An 18,555-nucleotide genomic window follows, 5' to 3' on the forward strand; every position below is an offset into this window, starting at 1 on the left:
CAAGCGAGTGAGAACACTGATCTGATGAAATCTGATATGATATTGTAGCAAATTTTGAGTTGTTTACAGTAAACAAAACAACAAACAATCTCAAAAGAACTCCAGGGGGCAATGTAGATTCTCCACAGGAAGATTCACATTAACAAATCTGACACTCTCCATTTCAGTTCAATATTTATTCAACATCACAAAAAACTGAAAATCTTTCTAATAATGGAATGAAATGGTAATCCGACATCTGCGCTCTACACAAAACTTTTGGGAAAAAGTGTTCCCAGTAAATGCTTACAACAGATATAATATTCATAACAAGACAGCAAAGCTGAGTTCATAATTACTATGATACACGACATGTATGTATAAATATATCATATAAATTTGGTGTTACCAAATATTACCCTAGGTGCTAGAAATATCTTTTATCGTTACCACAAAGTTGTATACAAAAATAAAATCCACAGCTGTAAGAAATATCATAGGTAAATATATATCTGACACACTGAGAAAAGCAAAGGCACAAGCGCTTAGTTCACACAAAAAAAATAATAACACAACAACAAAGACATTGTTATATAGTCACATTTTTTTTGGTAAATACAATTGCACTGTATGTTGATTTTTGTCATTTCAACGAGATTGCACAATTTTTGTCTTATAACTCTACAGATGTCATGATTCAATAATCACAGGGCAGTAAACACAAAGTCTAAATTACATCATCTATATCACAGGGACTTGACACGTTCCTATGACCCAGAATGGAAAATCAACTAAAGGGTCCCAACCCTTGATCACTTATAAATTTTCATTCTGGGTCACAGTGGTCCCTGTGGCCCATAAGGTGGGTTGAGAATTCCTGCCAAGTCGCTGTGTTCATAACTAAAAACTAAACACATATTGTAAAAAAAAACACTCAGATTTATTAATGCCCAATTGACCGAAATTTCAACAATTTCAGCAGCTTACATGCATCCACTGTCAAACAAAAACCAACCAAAATTCCCAAAACTGACAAAAATATAGAGAAATTTACGAATTTTAGGTCAGAGGCTCATTCTCCGAAAATAAAAAACGATAGACTATATACTGTAGAATTCCCTTCAATTTCGGACAATTCATCCTATATAACTTTATGGTCCCTAAAGGCTTGGCATGATTATGAGTTTTCATTATTTCCGGACACAGACTATGAAATTTCATACTCCCTATGACTATCTAAATGCACAAAACTTTTAATGTAAAATGCTGAGAATGAATCAAATACATTTCTTTTTTCTTTGTTAGTTATAACTTCTGTTCCAGATAGAGAGTTAAAATGGAGTTATGTAGGTTAAATTTATATTAATCCAAGTTTAAGTGGAGTTGAGGCAGTTTTAAAGTGTTATGTTGTCAACAATAGATATTTTAACAGAAATTTCGGAAAGAGATCTTGTCGCTGAATGTGACCTGAAGATATTAGCTTACCATTCACATTCAGCTTATAGACAATTGTTTTTGTACGGATGTAATACTCTGTAAGCCCTGATAATGCAGTAATGCATCGCCAGGCCATGGCTGAATGATGCATTAATTTAAGGTGTTAAAAATAATCTCAACAAATTCTTACGTGAATGAGATAATGTTTGGTAATAAATAATGAAATTCAATATACATTGTACATGTACGCAATTAGACTTGCCACCAGCCCTTAAGTTTTTTGTTAGCTCCACTAAATTTTAATACTAGATTATCTCCCCCTAGTTTGAAACGTAGACATATCCTAGTGACCAAAATCATAAAGGTCAATTTTATTTATAATTTTTATATTCAAGAGGCCAGTCTAGTACGCAATATAATTGAAATTATCGAAATTTACGAACTTGTTTTAATCTCGCAAGAACTTCCCGTTGGACACGTGTGAGTAAACAAATGATTCCCGGAAAAAGATATTACTAAATCAATTTACAAACAGTTTAAAGTGTAAAGTTTGTCCATCCATTAACATTTTTCTATCTCGAGCTATCCAAATAAAAAAACTTTAAAATATTTTAACTCAAACATTTTAACTATGTAGATATTATAGGCCAGTATATTACATTTTGTTTTATGATTTTGTACTGGAGTACTTTATCCAGTTGTTGCGTACTAGAAAAATAGCATCCACTTACCATACAAAAATAGCATCCACTTATAACAAAGCATTATTTAAGATAACAGCAACCACTTACAAAAAAGCATCATTTACGAAAATAGCAACCACTTACAAAAATGGCGACACTTACAAAAGTGTTCTTGACAGTTTTTTTGACAATATTTTTAAAATCTTAAATTACAGAAATATAAAGGGAGGGGGGGGGGGGGGGGGGGGGGGGGATTGGGGGGGGGGGGGGGGGGGGGACGTTCATATTGAAATGACTAGAGATAAAATACATTCCATCAACCATCAAGTAAGTTTTGGTAAAAAAATTGTCCTTATAAACCAATTTTATGACCCAAAAGTTAAACATATTATCTTCACTAGGATAGATATGACTATACATTGTAGTTTAAAAGTAATATCCACTTGATTTTTGTAGCTATTTTAAACTCACAACCCCAATAAAAATTATGATATTTATCATTTAAATGAAAATCAGTGGGGACAAAAAATTTACAAAAAAAAAAAAAAAAAAAAAATTTAATTAATTCTGATATACATATACATGTATATGTCTCGAAATAAACCTATGACAAAATATCCAAATGAGAATAAATAATTTTTCAGTATTTCTTTTAGATACAATATATAATTTGATTACAATGACAATGTCACAATGTACCATAACTGGAGGGACTTTTCATTAATAAAGTGTATCACATCAAAATTCATGACCGATCCATGTGAATGATATGTCTGAGTGTTTACATTTATAAGCGTTAAACATCTACTGTCGACAGTAAATATTGACATTTATTTCCTGTTTGATTTTACATGTTATATGTAAAAGTCTGACTAGTTTGTCTTCCTCTTCCAAACCGTACAATGGGCCACTGTCCACTGATTTTTGCGTGCAGTTTCCCTAATAAAGAATGGCATATTCATGGCTTCCACCAAGTCGAAGTGTGGTCCAAATTCCTTCTTAAGGGTCTCAAATCCGGTCACTGGGTTACCGTCTTTGTCATTATAACCTCCCAACCAGACACTCTGCAAAAGTACAAGGTCACATGTAATATCATGTGAAATCTAAATATCTTACACCTCGGACTAGGAGATTTACCATATATCCTGTATTAGATTTTTTATATCTCAGAACTGTCCAGCATATAAGCATGACTTAAAGCATCAAATACATCACATCATTTAGCACTTACCTTTGCTGTTAATTAACATTATGGATGTAAGATTAACATGATTCTGTTATTTCAATATCATTAAAATCCACCAGTTTCATTCTCAAAATACATGTTTTCTCGTCATCTATAGAATATATGTCTTTACTTTAGTAAATGCAGGTGAAATAAAATTCCTATGGTCAAGAAAAACACATATGTAACAGAGTGCATGATTAATAAAATTTAAACCACTGTCTTCGCTAGTGATCGAACCAGGGACCTCTGGCTTACTAGTCTTACGCTCAACCAATCGAGCTGAAGAGAAGATCTCTCGAGTGGTATATTGTGGCTAGTATTTACCAGGGTTATAAATATACTGTATGACCTCAACAGTCAACTGACTATTAAACATCATGCTCTCTTGTAATTCCACAGGCCAAAAAATAACAACAGGTACTTGCCACCAATTTTCAGCTCTAGTGGCACTAGTGAAACTGTTGAAGTTTTAAGTGGGTTTTTCAAGATGGCGGCCATGACAGCCATCTTGGATTTTGGACCTTCCTATAAGAGCAGTTTGTCTGCACCATCTCATGATCATTTGTGACGAGTTTCGGATCAATCCCACTTGTGAAACTTGAGAAGTTTGAAACGTGAAAAGTTTATGCACGGCTGAGAGTGGACTTAGTATAAAGTTCTGTTATAATGCCATAAAAGATATGTCAATAAAGTCAGAATAATGAAAATGAAAAGGATGAAGATGGAGGGCATCAACAGGTATAAAAGGCTAAATTTTCTGTGTTCAAAATACTTTAAATTTAAAAGTGTTGTGTAAATATTTAACCCTGAAATAAATGGAATCATTATTGCTTGACGATATGATTATTATCATAACTTCTACTTTAAAATCTGCACTTCAATTTTTAGTACTCAATTACTCAATCTATTTTTGATATCGGCTTCTAAATTGGACATGCTTATTTCAAAGTGTTGTTTCTTTTACATTATTTTAGAATTTTATCAAAAAAGATTTATTTGCCTTCAGAATATTATTCAAAATCCTATTTTGAATCTTCAGTTTTGAATTTGAATATTAATATGCAAGATTTCAATCAATAAACAAATGCCTTGCTTTCAAATCCTTATCATCATCTTCTAATCTTGTAAAATATTAAATAGGTTACTGTTACCTTGGAAAAAAATAATTACAGGTATACTCTAAATAGGGTACCTGTAAAAAGTGAAAGAAAGCAAAACAAAACAAAAAAAAACCGAAATCAAACGAAACGAAATCAAATGAAACGAAATCAAACGGAACGAAATCAAATGAAATGAAATGTAAAATGAAAACATCGAAATTAAAAAAAAAAAAATGCATAGAAAATATTAGACTTTACAAAGGCCTTAGTGTCCACATTCTCATCAGTGTTAAAACAACACACAGGAATAAATTATAATAATAAAAAGAAATATTAACAAACTTGACTGAGAACTCTACCTTGTCAGTAAACTCCTGTAGCCAGGTATAAGGGGAGGTAATTACTAGGATGCCACCAGGTGCCACCAGCTCCTTAAGTCTGCGAAGGAAGTTAAATGGCTGATGGAGACGACATATCAAGTTTGCAGCAAGTACACATCCGAACTGGCCAAGGTCACGGGCAAGGTCACATGCATCCCCCTGCTGGAAGCTGGTCCTGGATCGGTCCTAACAAAGGATGTATCATAGTTATATACAATGAAATTACTTTATTATGAGTTAACCAAACCAAGAAAATCCTACAGACATTTAAATATTATGATAAAGTGGCCTGATAATAGTGATGGGAATCGATTGAAATTTCTTGATCAATCGTCAGTTTTGTCTACCCAATCGATGATTGATTAAAATTGATTAATTTTTAATTATCATTCTTTGGTATTTAAACATTGTGCTTACTGTGTTGTTCCGAGTCATCTAGATGCTTGCATGTTATGTAAGTGACAACCACAATCAAGCGATAGATTGTCACAAGTTTGTCTAGCATGTGATACCAATCAGCAAAATTAATAATCTTTCATTTATCGTGATATCAGGCATTCTGACAAACTGGTTTCCTACTCGATTAATTGGTTAAACACCTCAAACAAGTCAAACTTGACTAACTTGATTAATCTGAACACCACTACCTGATAAAAAATCTACCTATGATCAATGAGAAGTTCAACAACCACTCACTATATCAAAATCTGACAAATGGATTTAACTCAAAACAGCACATTTCATGTTACTTTCTAATGAACCTTTTATGATCCAAAATTCAGGAGTCTACCGCCTAAAGAAGGGGTTTGCAAGTACGATCTAAATCAGAATAAATAACTAGCATCTGTTGTACAGGATGTTGACACTACATATAAAGAAGTGCTCACAATATCATCAGCAACTTTGGCCAAATGAGGTGTGGAGAGCTGTCCTTCATCTTGAACAAAGTAAACTCTTTCCTGGAGATCCCTCATGTGGATACAGGCATCCACAAATGATTGACTGTAGTCTATTCCGATCACTTCCTTAAACTTCCTGGCTAACTCAAAGCTTGATCTGCCTACAGCACACCCAATATCTAGCGCTCTGGAGGGAATACGTGACTGAAATAAAAAATCCATAAAATAATGAAGGCCTATATAATTTTAATATATTGTACGATGTATATAATATATATCATATATACATAAAACATAGTAATTACATAACACAACTAACAAAGGAAGATAATTTTAAATTTGTGTGGGTGGGGGGGTTGTAAAATAAATCTTAAACAATTATCATTTTTGTGATAACTTCTGATTTTTTTTAACAAAAAATGATAGCATAGACATTTAAAAGTTTATTTTAACTAAAATCAATGAACTGATTCTTAAAAAAAAAATTGCCAACAACTTGAAACGTATTTATCTTATATTGCCTGGAATGAAATTGGAAGCAGCAATGAGTTTAATATCTGTGGGAGGAAACCACAGCCCGAGTACCGAAAAAAACCCATGTTCATTGGTCCATGTACTTTTTTACGGTCAACGCAAAGAAAACCAAGTTGTAAACTGCTGTAAAAGATTTTTACCAACAGTATCAGGAAATTCGCAGGTAAAGAATATAGTATGTCACTCCTAGGTGAATGGGATAAAGGCCTGTGTTTTACTTGGGAAATATCCACGATGAGTGTAGGAAATAAAATAATTAGAGGCTGCAACAGGTGTGAACGGTCACAGCTGGAGGTCGTGCATGTACATAGGTAGCCACCTTCCCTGTATATCATCGTAACACATTATCATGTATCTGTGTATAACAGAGCACAGGTGTACATATTCTCACAATCCTTGTGATTGCAAGATAAAATTAACCCTGTGGCTGTGGTCTAGTCTACTCAAAATGTTTACCTCTAACCCATCTGTGTGCTTGAGGCAGACATCCGCACATCGTTTGGGGAAGTCAAGAGCATCAACTGGACCAAAGTCATATCGCAGAACATCTTTCTGTGACCCAAAGTGGAACACCAAATATTCACTTAACAGTTTTTCTGATTCGTACACGTTGTCGGCGGCACGCCTTCTCCTCTCTGACAACCATTTATAAGTAGAGAAAGCAGCGACGCCTGAAGTTAGGGCTACTGTCCCAACAGCCAGTGTCCGATGATCGATGCCGAACCAGCTAGGCATGTTTCTTGATGTTATTTTTTGGTAAAGTAATCTTTGCTCAACGTGCACCGGTCTAAAATCTCACCGGTAGGCCCGACTTCTCTGATGTAATCATAAAGTCCGAAACGTCCCGAATAGAGCAGTCTGGGTCACTCAAAACCTTGTATTTCACACAAACGCCAATCAAAAAATTACAAGCACTTAATAGATGGCGAATTGATGCTGATGCTGAGTTGACGACGAAACTTTCGAAACTTTTACAAGGAGGGAAGAAGGCGCAATGCAAGGAAAACATGAAGAAATATCGACGATTATGTGCACTGCTGATTATCTCAATGATAATTTTATGTGTATTGCATTATTCAGGAGACTTGCAGTTTCTCTATAAGGCGTTTTTTATTCCGAAACATTGGATCTCAAGTGATACAGACGTAGATGGAAAGGTGACGATGTGTTTACGTGTCCAATTCACTGGTATCCATTAACGTATTTAAGATTGATATTTCTACATGTACAGTAACAGGTCAAGGATGTATATCAATAAACAGTCAGGTCTTGAAGCAGCTTTTAAATGTATATGTGTATTATTAAATGTGAAATGTTTTATGTAAACAATATACAATTGTATTTAAGTTAATACTATGACCGACTACATGGCCTATCAGTTATGTAAAAAGCTTCAATTTATTCTATCCATGGCATGGCTTCCATTTTATGGGACATGTTCCCTGGTGGAGAACTGACCATGGACTTAATCAATTGTACATGTGATGATTATTATAATTTTTTCTTAACTATTTACTTACAATTAAAGCAATTCTCAAGAATTTACTTATAATTAAAGCAAGATTACACCCTCGATATCTGGTTAGTTAGTTAATTGACAGGTTTTCAGCTATTCAGGCTGCCAGGGCCAGTGGTCAAATCTTCCATTGCCTGTATCCCCCTCAAATGACTGTTTACTATCCATCTCATACATCCACAGGACTGGACAGCTCTCTGAAATGCCCACAGTGCTCAAGCGCTGTGAGGAGGCCAGTGGTCAAATCTTCATTGCCTATTTCCCCCCCAAATGAGCCTTTTCCTATCCATCTCATACGTCCAGAGAACTGGACAGCTCCCTGGAACAGACATGTGTGCGGCTAAGTGGTCCTTCTCAGGCCTGTGTCCAACTCTTTATAACTTTGATACATACACTGTAGAGACATGTTACAATATGAGAACTGTTATGATCAGGGCCTATACATGCAGTATTCATGAATTCCCATTTTGTAACATTCCTCTGTAGATAGAAAGAGTGTGGAATATCAATATTATCATAAGGGTCCCGAGAATTTTCAAAGGGAAATTTAACTCATTTATTTCATTTCAGACTCACAGTGTAAGCCTTGGGAGCTTTGATCCAGGATCTTACCTTCAGCCACCATCAATATCGGACCAGAAAGACCCTTTCTTAAACCATGCCTTCAATGTTCTCAAAAGCAACGATATCCCGTTCGACCGTCCCCTACCTGACAGTAGGAACAAGAGGTATTATTGTTTTTCCCCATCATATTGGTGGAAGTTTCTACTATCCAAACCAAGTAAAATAAGTCACCACTGAATATATGTGATGAATTTATATCATATATATTAATCCCATGATCATGAGTTTGTTTATAAGATTTCTGCCTTAGTTGTCATGATCATGGTAAAATGTATTTCATTTTGACAAATTTTATTCATACCTGTCAAGGATCATATGTTGACAAACTGGAGATCTACAGTTTGAGGACTTTCCTCAGACTGGAGATTGCATGCTGCGACATTTTTTGCTAAACGTATTGCATCCATCAACAAAAAACAACACAACTTAATTGATTAATAGTATTCAATCTAATAACAAGTGAATACAGCTTAGTTGTTATAATTTGTACTGAATAGTTAATGAAACTACTGATTCTGTCAGTAAATGAAAGTAGGATCAAAATCTCAGGAGTCGGTGACTCTCAGCTGTAAAATCCTGAGAGTCAAAAAAAAAGTCCTGAGAGTCAAAATATAAAATGCACACAAACTTGACTGTCAACGATAAATTGTTTTCAAATGTATACTGATATATTTACGTAAAATCTTATTGGCAAGATATTACTGTCAAATAGACTGAATTACAGGCAAGTCTGTATAAATTCTTTCCATGGAAAGTAGAGTAGTAGAATGACATAATAGAGTGATATCTGTGGTGTTAGACATTAAAATATTATCAGGTTTCATCACAAAGAAACAAAGTAGCTGTACATTCAGAATTCATTATGAGAAATATGTTAGAGACACAGTTTAAGTCATTTAGTCTATATTTTATGCATTGGAATAAAATGTCAAAGTCAAGTAAATGGAATAGCATTCCTAAATCAAATAAATTTATTCAAACCAATCTATTTAAACTTCTATTTTTAGATGCAAGGCAAGACCATTCACAGACCTACCAGCAACATCTGTGATCATTGCTTATTATAACGAGGCCAGGTCCACACTACTTAGAACTGTTGTAAGGTTTGTAGATCTGAATACAACGATAACATGCGGATTACTCCAAAAATGTAAGAGGTTGGTGAGAAATTTATATTAGGCGCCATGGCCGTTTTCGTTTTTGCGGTCCAAACCGTTAGACCACTTGGACCAGAGTAATTTGTTTATAAAAAAGACGGACCAGGAGATTTTATATTGTTTTCAGACAAGTCTTGACAAAGACTTCCTAGGCCTGTATTAACATTTGCAGGTCTGTTAAGATATACGTTTGAAATTTACATTTAAAAACTGAGGAACCGGTTTGTCCGCATAAACAAACAGGCCCCATGTAACCTCTAACTTCCCTATTTCTTTTTACCCAATGCTGGCTTTCATATTTTCAGCAGAATTGCTTTCCTTTTCATTACTAGCATTTGTTTCCTATAGAATACTGATATGCATTTTGTATTGACCGAAACCGCCATGTTTGAAAGCTAGATAAACTTGGTCATGGTCGTTGACTGCACCTGGGAGTTCATTTCTTTTCTTATGCTGATTGGAGCATTTAAGTAAAATAGTTAGTGTAAAGATTTAAGATTGTAAGTACACATGTCGTTATCAATGTTAAAGCCATAGAGATTTGATTTGAGGGCAGAATGTGCATCAAAGAAATATTGCTTAGGAAATAAGAGGTCGCAGTTTGCACAATAAGGTCAGTTAATAAATTAGCTGACCAGCAGCCTGTTATGTTAACGAGTAACATGGATATATAAATTCCTACACTGTAGGTAAGGTTTGCCTCGGAGTATAACCTAAATATTTGTATTAGTAATTTTTCATCAACCAGTACATACATGTGTATTAAGATGTTACGATGTTACATAAATTATTGCTCATCACTTTATGTTGATATATAAACATGCTACATAACATTATGCTGAACTAATTTGAAGAACATGTGTTTAAAACTGTAGTGTTTTGAGGAGGACCCCACCAGAACTTATCAAAGAGATTCTATTGATTGACGACTTCAGTGATGATGGTAAGAGCAGAAAGTAAATTAATGCAAACAAAAATACCATTGTAAGATTTTAACTGAACCTGTATGTGTGGAAATCATACATAAATTATTTCTACAAAAAACGCATATAACTTCTTATTTCTACAAAAAACATTTACAAATTATTTCTACAAAAATCGTTTATAATCTATGCATACAATAATCATATAGAAATTATTTCTACAAAAACCTTATTTAACTTATTTCTATAAAAATTATATGTAAATTATTCTTTTAGAATTCTTTAATATCTATTTAGGTATGGAGGTGATTCACTTATATTTTTCAGCTGAAGTCGGTCGTTTACTTCCTGAGATACCAAAAGTCCAAGTTTATAGGAACAAAAAACGAGAAGGTAGGAATATTAACCAAGAAGAAAGTTTGAAATGCTCACTTTTTCACATATCAGTTGTCATAATAAATAAAAGTGGGGAAATCCCCAAAGAACCAACGTTCATTCAGTGTAGTTTAGGAAAAAGTTCTTCTTCTAGGTCATGTTATAATAATTCTTATTAGTGAACACAGTGGCATTTTGAAACTTAATCCCTCATCCACAAGACAATGAAACATATATATATTGCCTATTTCCTTATTTTCTTTATAGGTCTGATCAGATCGCGAGTACGAGGAGCTGGTTTAGCTGAGAGTGAGGTCTTGACCTTTCTAGACAGTCATTGTGAGGTCAATGTTGGCTGGCTGGAGCCACTCCTCTACAGGATAGCAGAGGTGAGAGTTATCTACCTTGTCAAATTTATATCATCTATATCAAAGTAGAGGAGAGAGTTATCTACCTTGTCAACTTTATATCATGTACAGAGGAGCCCACTTATTTGCATATCGGTTATTTGAATATCCCGCTTATTTGCATAAAATTCTCAGGTCCCGATTTTCTTCTTCTTTATCTTTGTATTTCAATCACGTGTATTTGCATCGACTAAAACACCGACTCCCTCTTATATGCATATAAAAATTCAAAAAATCGAAAATTTTTAATTGATTTTAGGGTATTTTTGTGATTTTCCCGTAATAAAAGTTTTATGAAATGTGTTTTAACTTACATTATTGATTTGACACGATGTACAACGTTATCTTATCATTGGTTCACACTTCGTCATTACAGGTTACGTTCGATGCATCAATATCGACATTGTTATTATTTAGACCATATCAGTAGCAATGTGCAGAAGAATTACTGAATAAAATATCTATATGCCTCATCTTTTGATGAGATTTGTTTATTTATTATAGCATCGATCCAAACCTGTGTTCTGTGCACTTGAACACTCGCTGAGGCAGGTTGCGACCGCCATGATTGTTTACTAGGCGCGTTGCATTGTGGGGGCATATGTGTAATGAACGACAACTCTTTCTGTGTGTGCGCCATTTCCAAAACAAACCCAAACGACAATACACATGTCACGGTCATTTAATACAGTCTATTGCTTCAGCAGTTCATCATCTATGATCAAACAACTAATATACTCATAGCAGGAACACAACGCATCTCGAGACGATAATGAATGTTAATTGAAACGATGGCATTGTACATCGTAGTGCCAACCCACGCGTGTATGACCGATGTCGGACCAGAGACTTGGAGTGACAAGTAGCCTAGTAAACGATGAAGTGTATGCAAATATTTGTACATTTACAAAGAATAACAACCCATGTTTTTCGTATTTACTCTTATATTTTAAATAATGTATTTTTTTAAAATATATTTTTAATGCAAATAACGTAAACAATCATATAGCGCCCATTTTGAGTACCTACCTGATGATCTACATGTGTATAAGAGGGGCCAAAACCCAACTCCGCCTATACGAATACTCCGGTTATTTGCATATTTTGTCATGGAAAAAGGGCTATGCAAATAAGCGGGTTGCTCTGTATATCAAAGTAGAGGAGAGAGTTATCTACCTTGTCAACTTTATATCATCTATATCAAAGTAGAGGAGAGAGTTATCTACCTTGTCAACTTTATATCATTTATATCAAAGTAGAGGAGAGAGCTATCTACCTTGTCCAATTTATATCATCTATATCAAAGTAGAGGAGAGAGTTATCTACCTTGTCAACTTTATATCATATATATATATATAAAAATAAAGGAGAGAGTTATCTACCTTGTCAACTTTATATCATCTGTATCAAAGTAGAGGAGAGAGGAGTGTAACAAAAATACAAATAAAACTAACTGTCTTTTGATATGCTCAATCATTCTGATGTTGATGAAAATCATTAGATGAGAATTAGTAAATAACAAAACTTATGAATAAGTAGGTTATTTTGTTAATAACCCAAATAACTTCAAAGTGAAAAACACATCAAGATAATTTCAAAGGAGAAATGAATCTCTTTGAAATATATCCTAAGTTCATATTGAATTACAAGGAAATATACATGAATTTTAAAATAATAGAAAAAACCCCATTGATATTTGCAACAGGAATCCTTTAGAATTCTAAGAAGTAACAGAGAATTCCTAAGTTTAATTCCCATTAACATCTGGTCCAGGAGTTACATTTATAAACCACAAACAGATGTATACTAGGATCAACCTATTCACTTGAACCCTTTAACAACCTGACAATATTTTCTATTGTATATATGTTATAGTCGCCTAAGGCTGTGGTGTGTCCTATTCTAGATGTAATCAACACATCTACATTTGATTACATTGTTGCTCCTCAAACACCTGTGGTCGTCGGAGGTAAGTCCTGTCGATGTAATACACTCGGGGATATAACGGTCAGACAATGTATTGAAATCCTGTCTCTCAGGAAATACAGAGTTATTTCCCTTCATTCAGTGTTTACGTGTCATATTACCATGGGAATCACTCAAAATTCTCAAATTTTGCAAATGAGCACCTCTTGAAATGACAAAATATCTATAAGTGAAATCAAGGATATACATGTATACAAAAGGAAATTTAAGTTATCATGTTTTGATACTGTTATCCAATGCTGATGATATTTTGTTTTATTTTCAGGATTTGATTGGGGACTGAATTTTAAATGGGAACCCCCTCCTCAGTCAATGGTGTTTCGACCAGAGGACCCTCGCAAGTAAGTTTTATTAGCCCACCATCATCAGATGGTGGGCTATTCAAATCACCCTGCGTCCGTGGTCCGTCGTCTGTCCGTCCCTCCGTCCGTCCGTAAACAATTCTTGTTATCGCTAATCCTCAGAAAGTATTGCATTTTGAGACCAATCGGAAAACAACATGGCCGACAGTCAGCCATCTTTGATTTTGAAAATTGAAGTTTGTTATCGCTATTTCTCAGAAAGTACTGAAGGGATCTTTCTCAAATTTCATATATAGGTTCCCCTTTGTGCCTAGTTATGCATATTGCATTTTGAGACCAATCAGAAAACAACATGGCCGACAGGCAGCCATCTTGGATTTTGAAAATTGAAGTTTGTTATCGCTATTTTACAGAAGGTACTGAAGAGATCTTTCTCAAATTTCATATGCAGGTTCCCCTTGGTCCCTGGTATTGCATTTTGGGACCAATCCGAAAACAACATGGCCAACAGACAGCCATTATGGCTAATCTTATATCTTATATATAGGTTACCCTTGTTTGAAAAGTACTAGAGGGCTGTTTCTGAATTTACACAAATTAGTAAGACTTAGAGGAAGGGAAAAGTAGAGAAAAGATCAATCTGACATGGAACCTATGAAGATCATTCAATGGTGGGCGCGCAGATCCCTCTGGGATCTCTTGTTATCATTCAGAAGATATATAAACTTTTATAGAGTTCAAAATAGCAACATAAGATATCATCAGTTAGATTTAAAGAATATTAATGTTGATTCGAATAATGGGCATCTTGGTTCATGGCATTTCGAAGTTTTCAGTTTAAGCCAGTATTTATAATGATTTTCAGATGTGTTATCCCCATTTATGATTTCCAGATAAGTTATTTTTTTAATTTGACAACAAGATCTAGAGGTATTACATTAGAGTAACTCAAACTTTTACTGTCTTTTTCCTCTTCTTTAATATTCGGGGGCTCTGTCAGTATTGCAGTATTGACGATTACATCCTCAGGTGTTCTGATGCAGAGACGTGAAAATATTGTTATTTTATTAATTCTTTTTTTCTTAATTGTTCAGGGTATAGATAAAAGGTAAAAACAGGTGTCTGTTTTTAGTGTGTGATGAGTACTATAAGGGCTATATAGTGTATGTGTGCCTTGAAGTCCTCCAGTGTTTTGCATTGTCAATCCTATTATTAATTTGTCACATTAAGTGACTTGAATTAGCCGATGATTTCTACTTTGTAACTTCTAAGTATAAACCTCATTTTCTCTTAAGCATTTCACGCGTTTGTAAAACTTGGTAAGAGGTGAACTCATACATGTGTTTTGATTTCTAGCTCACCTTATTTTCTGAAACATTGTGACGTAACCATCAATGAACCACTTTACATATATATATATATATACTCTATGATATGCCCTGTCTTGCAGAACAGCTGTGATGGCTGGGGGAGTCTTCAGTATCAGCCGGTCCTGGTTTAACAAACTGGGAAAGTATGACACTGGCATGGATATCTGGGGTGGGGAAAATTTTGGTAAGTGATGAGGTGAAAAATTTTACTTATCATTGTAATATTTCACGTGAAGATTATTTATATTTTTCTCCTGCTTATAACACCCTGCTGACGGTCTCTGAGCTATTGTCACCGAGGTCAAGTCTTCTAGTTGTCAGTCAGTTTCCCCTTCATCTTGGAATGCGTTTTTTCTTTCCAGATTATTTTTCAGAAATATTTCAGAGACATACGCGTATACTCTATAACCCTCATTCAGTCTTGTCAGAACAATTGTCATCAATACAAACAATTTCAATGATTGATCTGTTTTCAGAATTGTCATTCAAAGTGTGGATGTGTGGGGGTCAGGTTGAAATAGTTCCTTGTAGTCGTGTCGGTCATGTGTTCAGGAAGAGACATCCGTATGAGTTTCCAGATGGAGATACCAACACGGTTATTAGGTAACGATGGAGGGTTATACAGGAAATTTGTTTTTCTATGATGAGGCAATTGATGCTAATTCATAAATAATGATATTTCTTTTTATTAAATTTGAACAGTGTATGTATTCAATATCATCACTCAAACCACTGTTACAACTAATATTGGTGTGAACGAATATGAAAATGTGATTTGGACAAATAAGTGAAAAATGCTGACTGGGCCTCCGTTTGTACAGCTAAGGGAAAAAGGCTGACTGGGCATTTTGTTGTAGAGCTCAAGTATTACACTTAACATTAAATAGTCATGTATGAATGGCATAGTCATTAGAAGAAAACAAACTCAAGCTAAAAAATCACCTCAATTTTTGTACCTTGACCTTGAAATTTTGAGTGACTTGTACACACTGGTTAATATGTAAATATTATTTCATGTTTTGTTTTACAGGAATTCACGTAGGGTGGCAGAGGTGTGGATGGATGAGTACAAAAAATATTTCTACAAAAAGAAGCCATCGGCTAGAATGAAGCCTTTCGGAAGGTATGTTTCATCCTCCTCTGTCAATGGCTCAATTGGTAGTGTAAATGTTTGTGGCTGTGTTATCTTTCAAATATTGCTGGTGATTCACAGATTATCGTATTCTTTCTAAAAATATCTGTTAAACAGTGTTTTCTGTCTTAATTCAAAGAATTTACAATTGACTCTTTATCACGGTGAGTTCTTACGCATGTGGTGAATATCAATTAACTAATTTTCAAACATAAAACGCCAAGTTGGCTTGTCATCGAAATGATTCTTATTTGATAACCTGGTCTATTGATTCTAGATGCCATGTGTACAAACCACCATTAAAATTCAAGCCTGGGACTGCGGATTGCCAGATCTGCATTCTACAAATTAAGCTAACGAGAATTAACCATTAGTCAAGTCTATAACATCATTTACTGACACACATAAGCTTATAAGCATATCTCAACTAAATAGATTTGCATCACTAACTCATCCTTTCAGAGAACTTCTACATACACAGGGGAGACAACTTTCAATAAATAGTGAAAAAATATTTGAACTTTAATAATGAATAATTTTGAGGCAGTGCCTTGATGGATTTTTCCAAATGATGAATTTGCTTATTCAGCATCATTGTAACAAATACTGGGAAGTGTTTTTTTTTTAATTTCAGGATATCTAACAGGAAGAAGCTGAGAAATCAGTTGCAGTGTCGTTCGTTTGCCTGGTACATCAACAATGTATACCCAGCACTGAAGTAAGCCTTGGTCAGTGACTGGTCAGTGCCTGGTCAGTCCATTCGTTTCTACTGATTGGCAGTGCTCTTTATTGTGGGAGGGTTGATGGTGTACATGCATGTAAAATTCCAGTTTATAATTTGATATAGATTGTACTGACATAATTATATTACTCAGAGTTGAAGGTTAACTACCAACAGATTTTTGATATCGTAACTTTTCTCTGATCTCCTGTACACAAAAACCTTGTTGTTACGCATTTATTTATTGTTGTGATTCAAATAACCCTTATTTGGGCCTTTTTTTATGTCGCTTTCACCCACAAATCCACGTTTTAAAGTATCATATATTTATATGTGTCTGGCGCAGCGGTATAAGCTGTGGGTATTTCTGGCTAGGCGATTGGGTGCCGTAGATCGTGAGTTCGAGGCCCGGTCAGGGCATGAGTCAAAAAGTTGTCTTCCTTCGTCATTTGTGTTACTATGTTATATATCTATTTATTAGCACAATATATCATATGCACTATATATGTGTTGTTTAATTTATATATATTTATAGTTACTTTTATAAAATTAACCATAATCATTATGCAATACTGTCATTTTTAGGTAAAGTTGCATTTGATATGTAGGGTTAATTATTTATGAAAGGTTCAAGGTTTCTGGCTTAGAGATGTAACTCTGAATGTCTATGTCACCTCAATGTCTAATGAGATTTCATGATATTCATCCTAGACCACCGGTCAGTGATGAGGTGATGTATGGCCGACTGAAGCAAGGCGATCTCTGTTTGGATGTGGACACAGGTCATGTCCCAATTATCACCATTCTACGTCCTTGTGATACTGACCGCGCCAGTCAGGTAATGTCCTAATTGTGATCCTCCGTACTGACCGCTCAAGTTAGGTAATGTCCTGATTGTGATCCTCCATACTGACCACTCCAGTCAGTTAATGTCCTAATTGTGATCCTCCGTACTGACCGCTCAAGTTAGGTAATGTCCTAATTGTGATCCTCCATACTGACCGCTCTAGTCAGGTAGTGTCCTAATTGTGATCCTCCATACTGACCGCTCCTGTCAGGTAATGTTCTCATTGTGATCCTCCATACTGACCGCTCCAAACAGGTAATGTCCTTATTGTGATCCTCCATACTGACCGCTCCTGTCAGGTAATGTTCTCATTGTGATCCTCCATACTGACCGCTCTAGTCAGGTAGTGTCCAAATTGTGATCCTCCGTACTGACCGCTCAAGTCAGATAATGTCCTAATTGTGATCCTCCATACTGACCGCTCTAGTCAGGTAGTGTCCTAATTGTGATCCTCCATACTGACTGCTCTAGTCAGGTAATGTCCAAATTGTGATCCTCCGTACTGACCGCTCAAGTCAGATAATGTCCTAATTGCGATCCTCTATACTGACAGCTCCAGTCAGGTAATGTCCAAATTGTGATCCTCCGTACTGACCGCTCCAGTCAGATAATGTCCTAATTGTGATCCTCCATACTGACCGCTCCAGTCAGGTAGTGTCCTAATTGTGATCCTCCATACTGACCGCTCCAGTCAGGTAATGTCCTAAATCATTGTGATCCGTCATACTGACCATTCTGGTCAGGTAATATCCCAAATCATGTGATATGGTCCATGACAATCATGTAACTTTCCCAGCTCCAAATCACGGGGAATGAAAGTGTTGTTCAAGCTTTTGTTACATTCTTATTTTGCTGTAAGCAAAAAAAGTATACAAAACTGTTGTATTGTTATTATGAACAATGAGGGAAATAATCAGATTCAGTTTGTATAATAAGCAGTGGTCTAAGAAAATAA

General features: G+C 35.1%; 2 protein-coding genes across 2 annotated transcripts; one reads left to right on the forward strand and one right to left on the reverse strand.

Annotated features, from left to right (window-relative positions):
* Positions 1-2,081: 2,081 nt before the first annotated feature.
* Positions 2,082-7,077, reverse strand: LOC117320741. The gene is made up of 4 exons (XM_033875250.1): positions 6,697-7,077; positions 5,695-5,910; positions 4,787-4,993; positions 2,082-3,163 (listed from the first exon to the last, which is right to left on the reverse strand). The coding sequence occupies exons 1-4, from the start codon at positions 6,973-6,975 to the stop codon at positions 2,972-2,974; spliced, it is 894 nt and encodes a 297-aa protein (XP_033731141.1). The 5' UTR covers positions 6,976-7,077; the 3' UTR covers positions 2,082-2,971.
* On the forward strand, positions 7,013-17,591 carry LOC117320742 (polypeptide N-acetylgalactosaminyltransferase 16-like; the record flags this gene model as incomplete). Its single annotated transcript, XM_033875251.1, is given in 13 exon segments — positions 7,013-7,397; positions 8,327-8,484; positions 9,388-9,483; positions 10,413-10,480; positions 10,788-10,853; positions 11,103-11,224; positions 13,118-13,211; positions 13,494-13,569; positions 14,981-15,084; positions 15,377-15,503; positions 15,931-16,023; positions 16,667-16,750; positions 17,465-17,591. Coding segments are annotated over 13 exon segments (1,365 nt in total), but the record flags the coding sequence as incomplete, so codon positions are not given.
* Between the last annotated feature and the right edge of the window lie 964 nt (positions 17,592-18,555).

This window comes from Pecten maximus, unplaced genomic scaffold (genome assembly GCF_902652985.1).
Source record: "Pecten maximus unplaced genomic scaffold, xPecMax1.1, whole genome shotgun sequence".
Taxonomy (NCBI): domain Eukaryota; kingdom Metazoa; phylum Mollusca; class Bivalvia; order Pectinida; family Pectinidae; genus Pecten; species Pecten maximus.

Excerpts from the sequence above, each read along its gene's own strand:
- LOC117320741 (XM_033875250.1), bottom strand. The coding sequence starts at position 6,975 with ATGCCTAGCTGGTTCGGCATCGATCATCGGACACTGGCTGTTGGGACA. Across the intron at positions 4,994-5,694 it reads CCAAAGTTGCTGATGATATT|GACCGATCCAGGACCAGCTT; the intron begins GTGAGCACTTCT and ends ATCCTTTGTTAG. Across the intron at positions 3,164-4,786 it reads TACAGGAGTTTACTGACAAG|AGTGTCTGGTTGGGAGGTTA; the intron begins GTAGAGTTCTCA and ends GTACTTTTGCAG.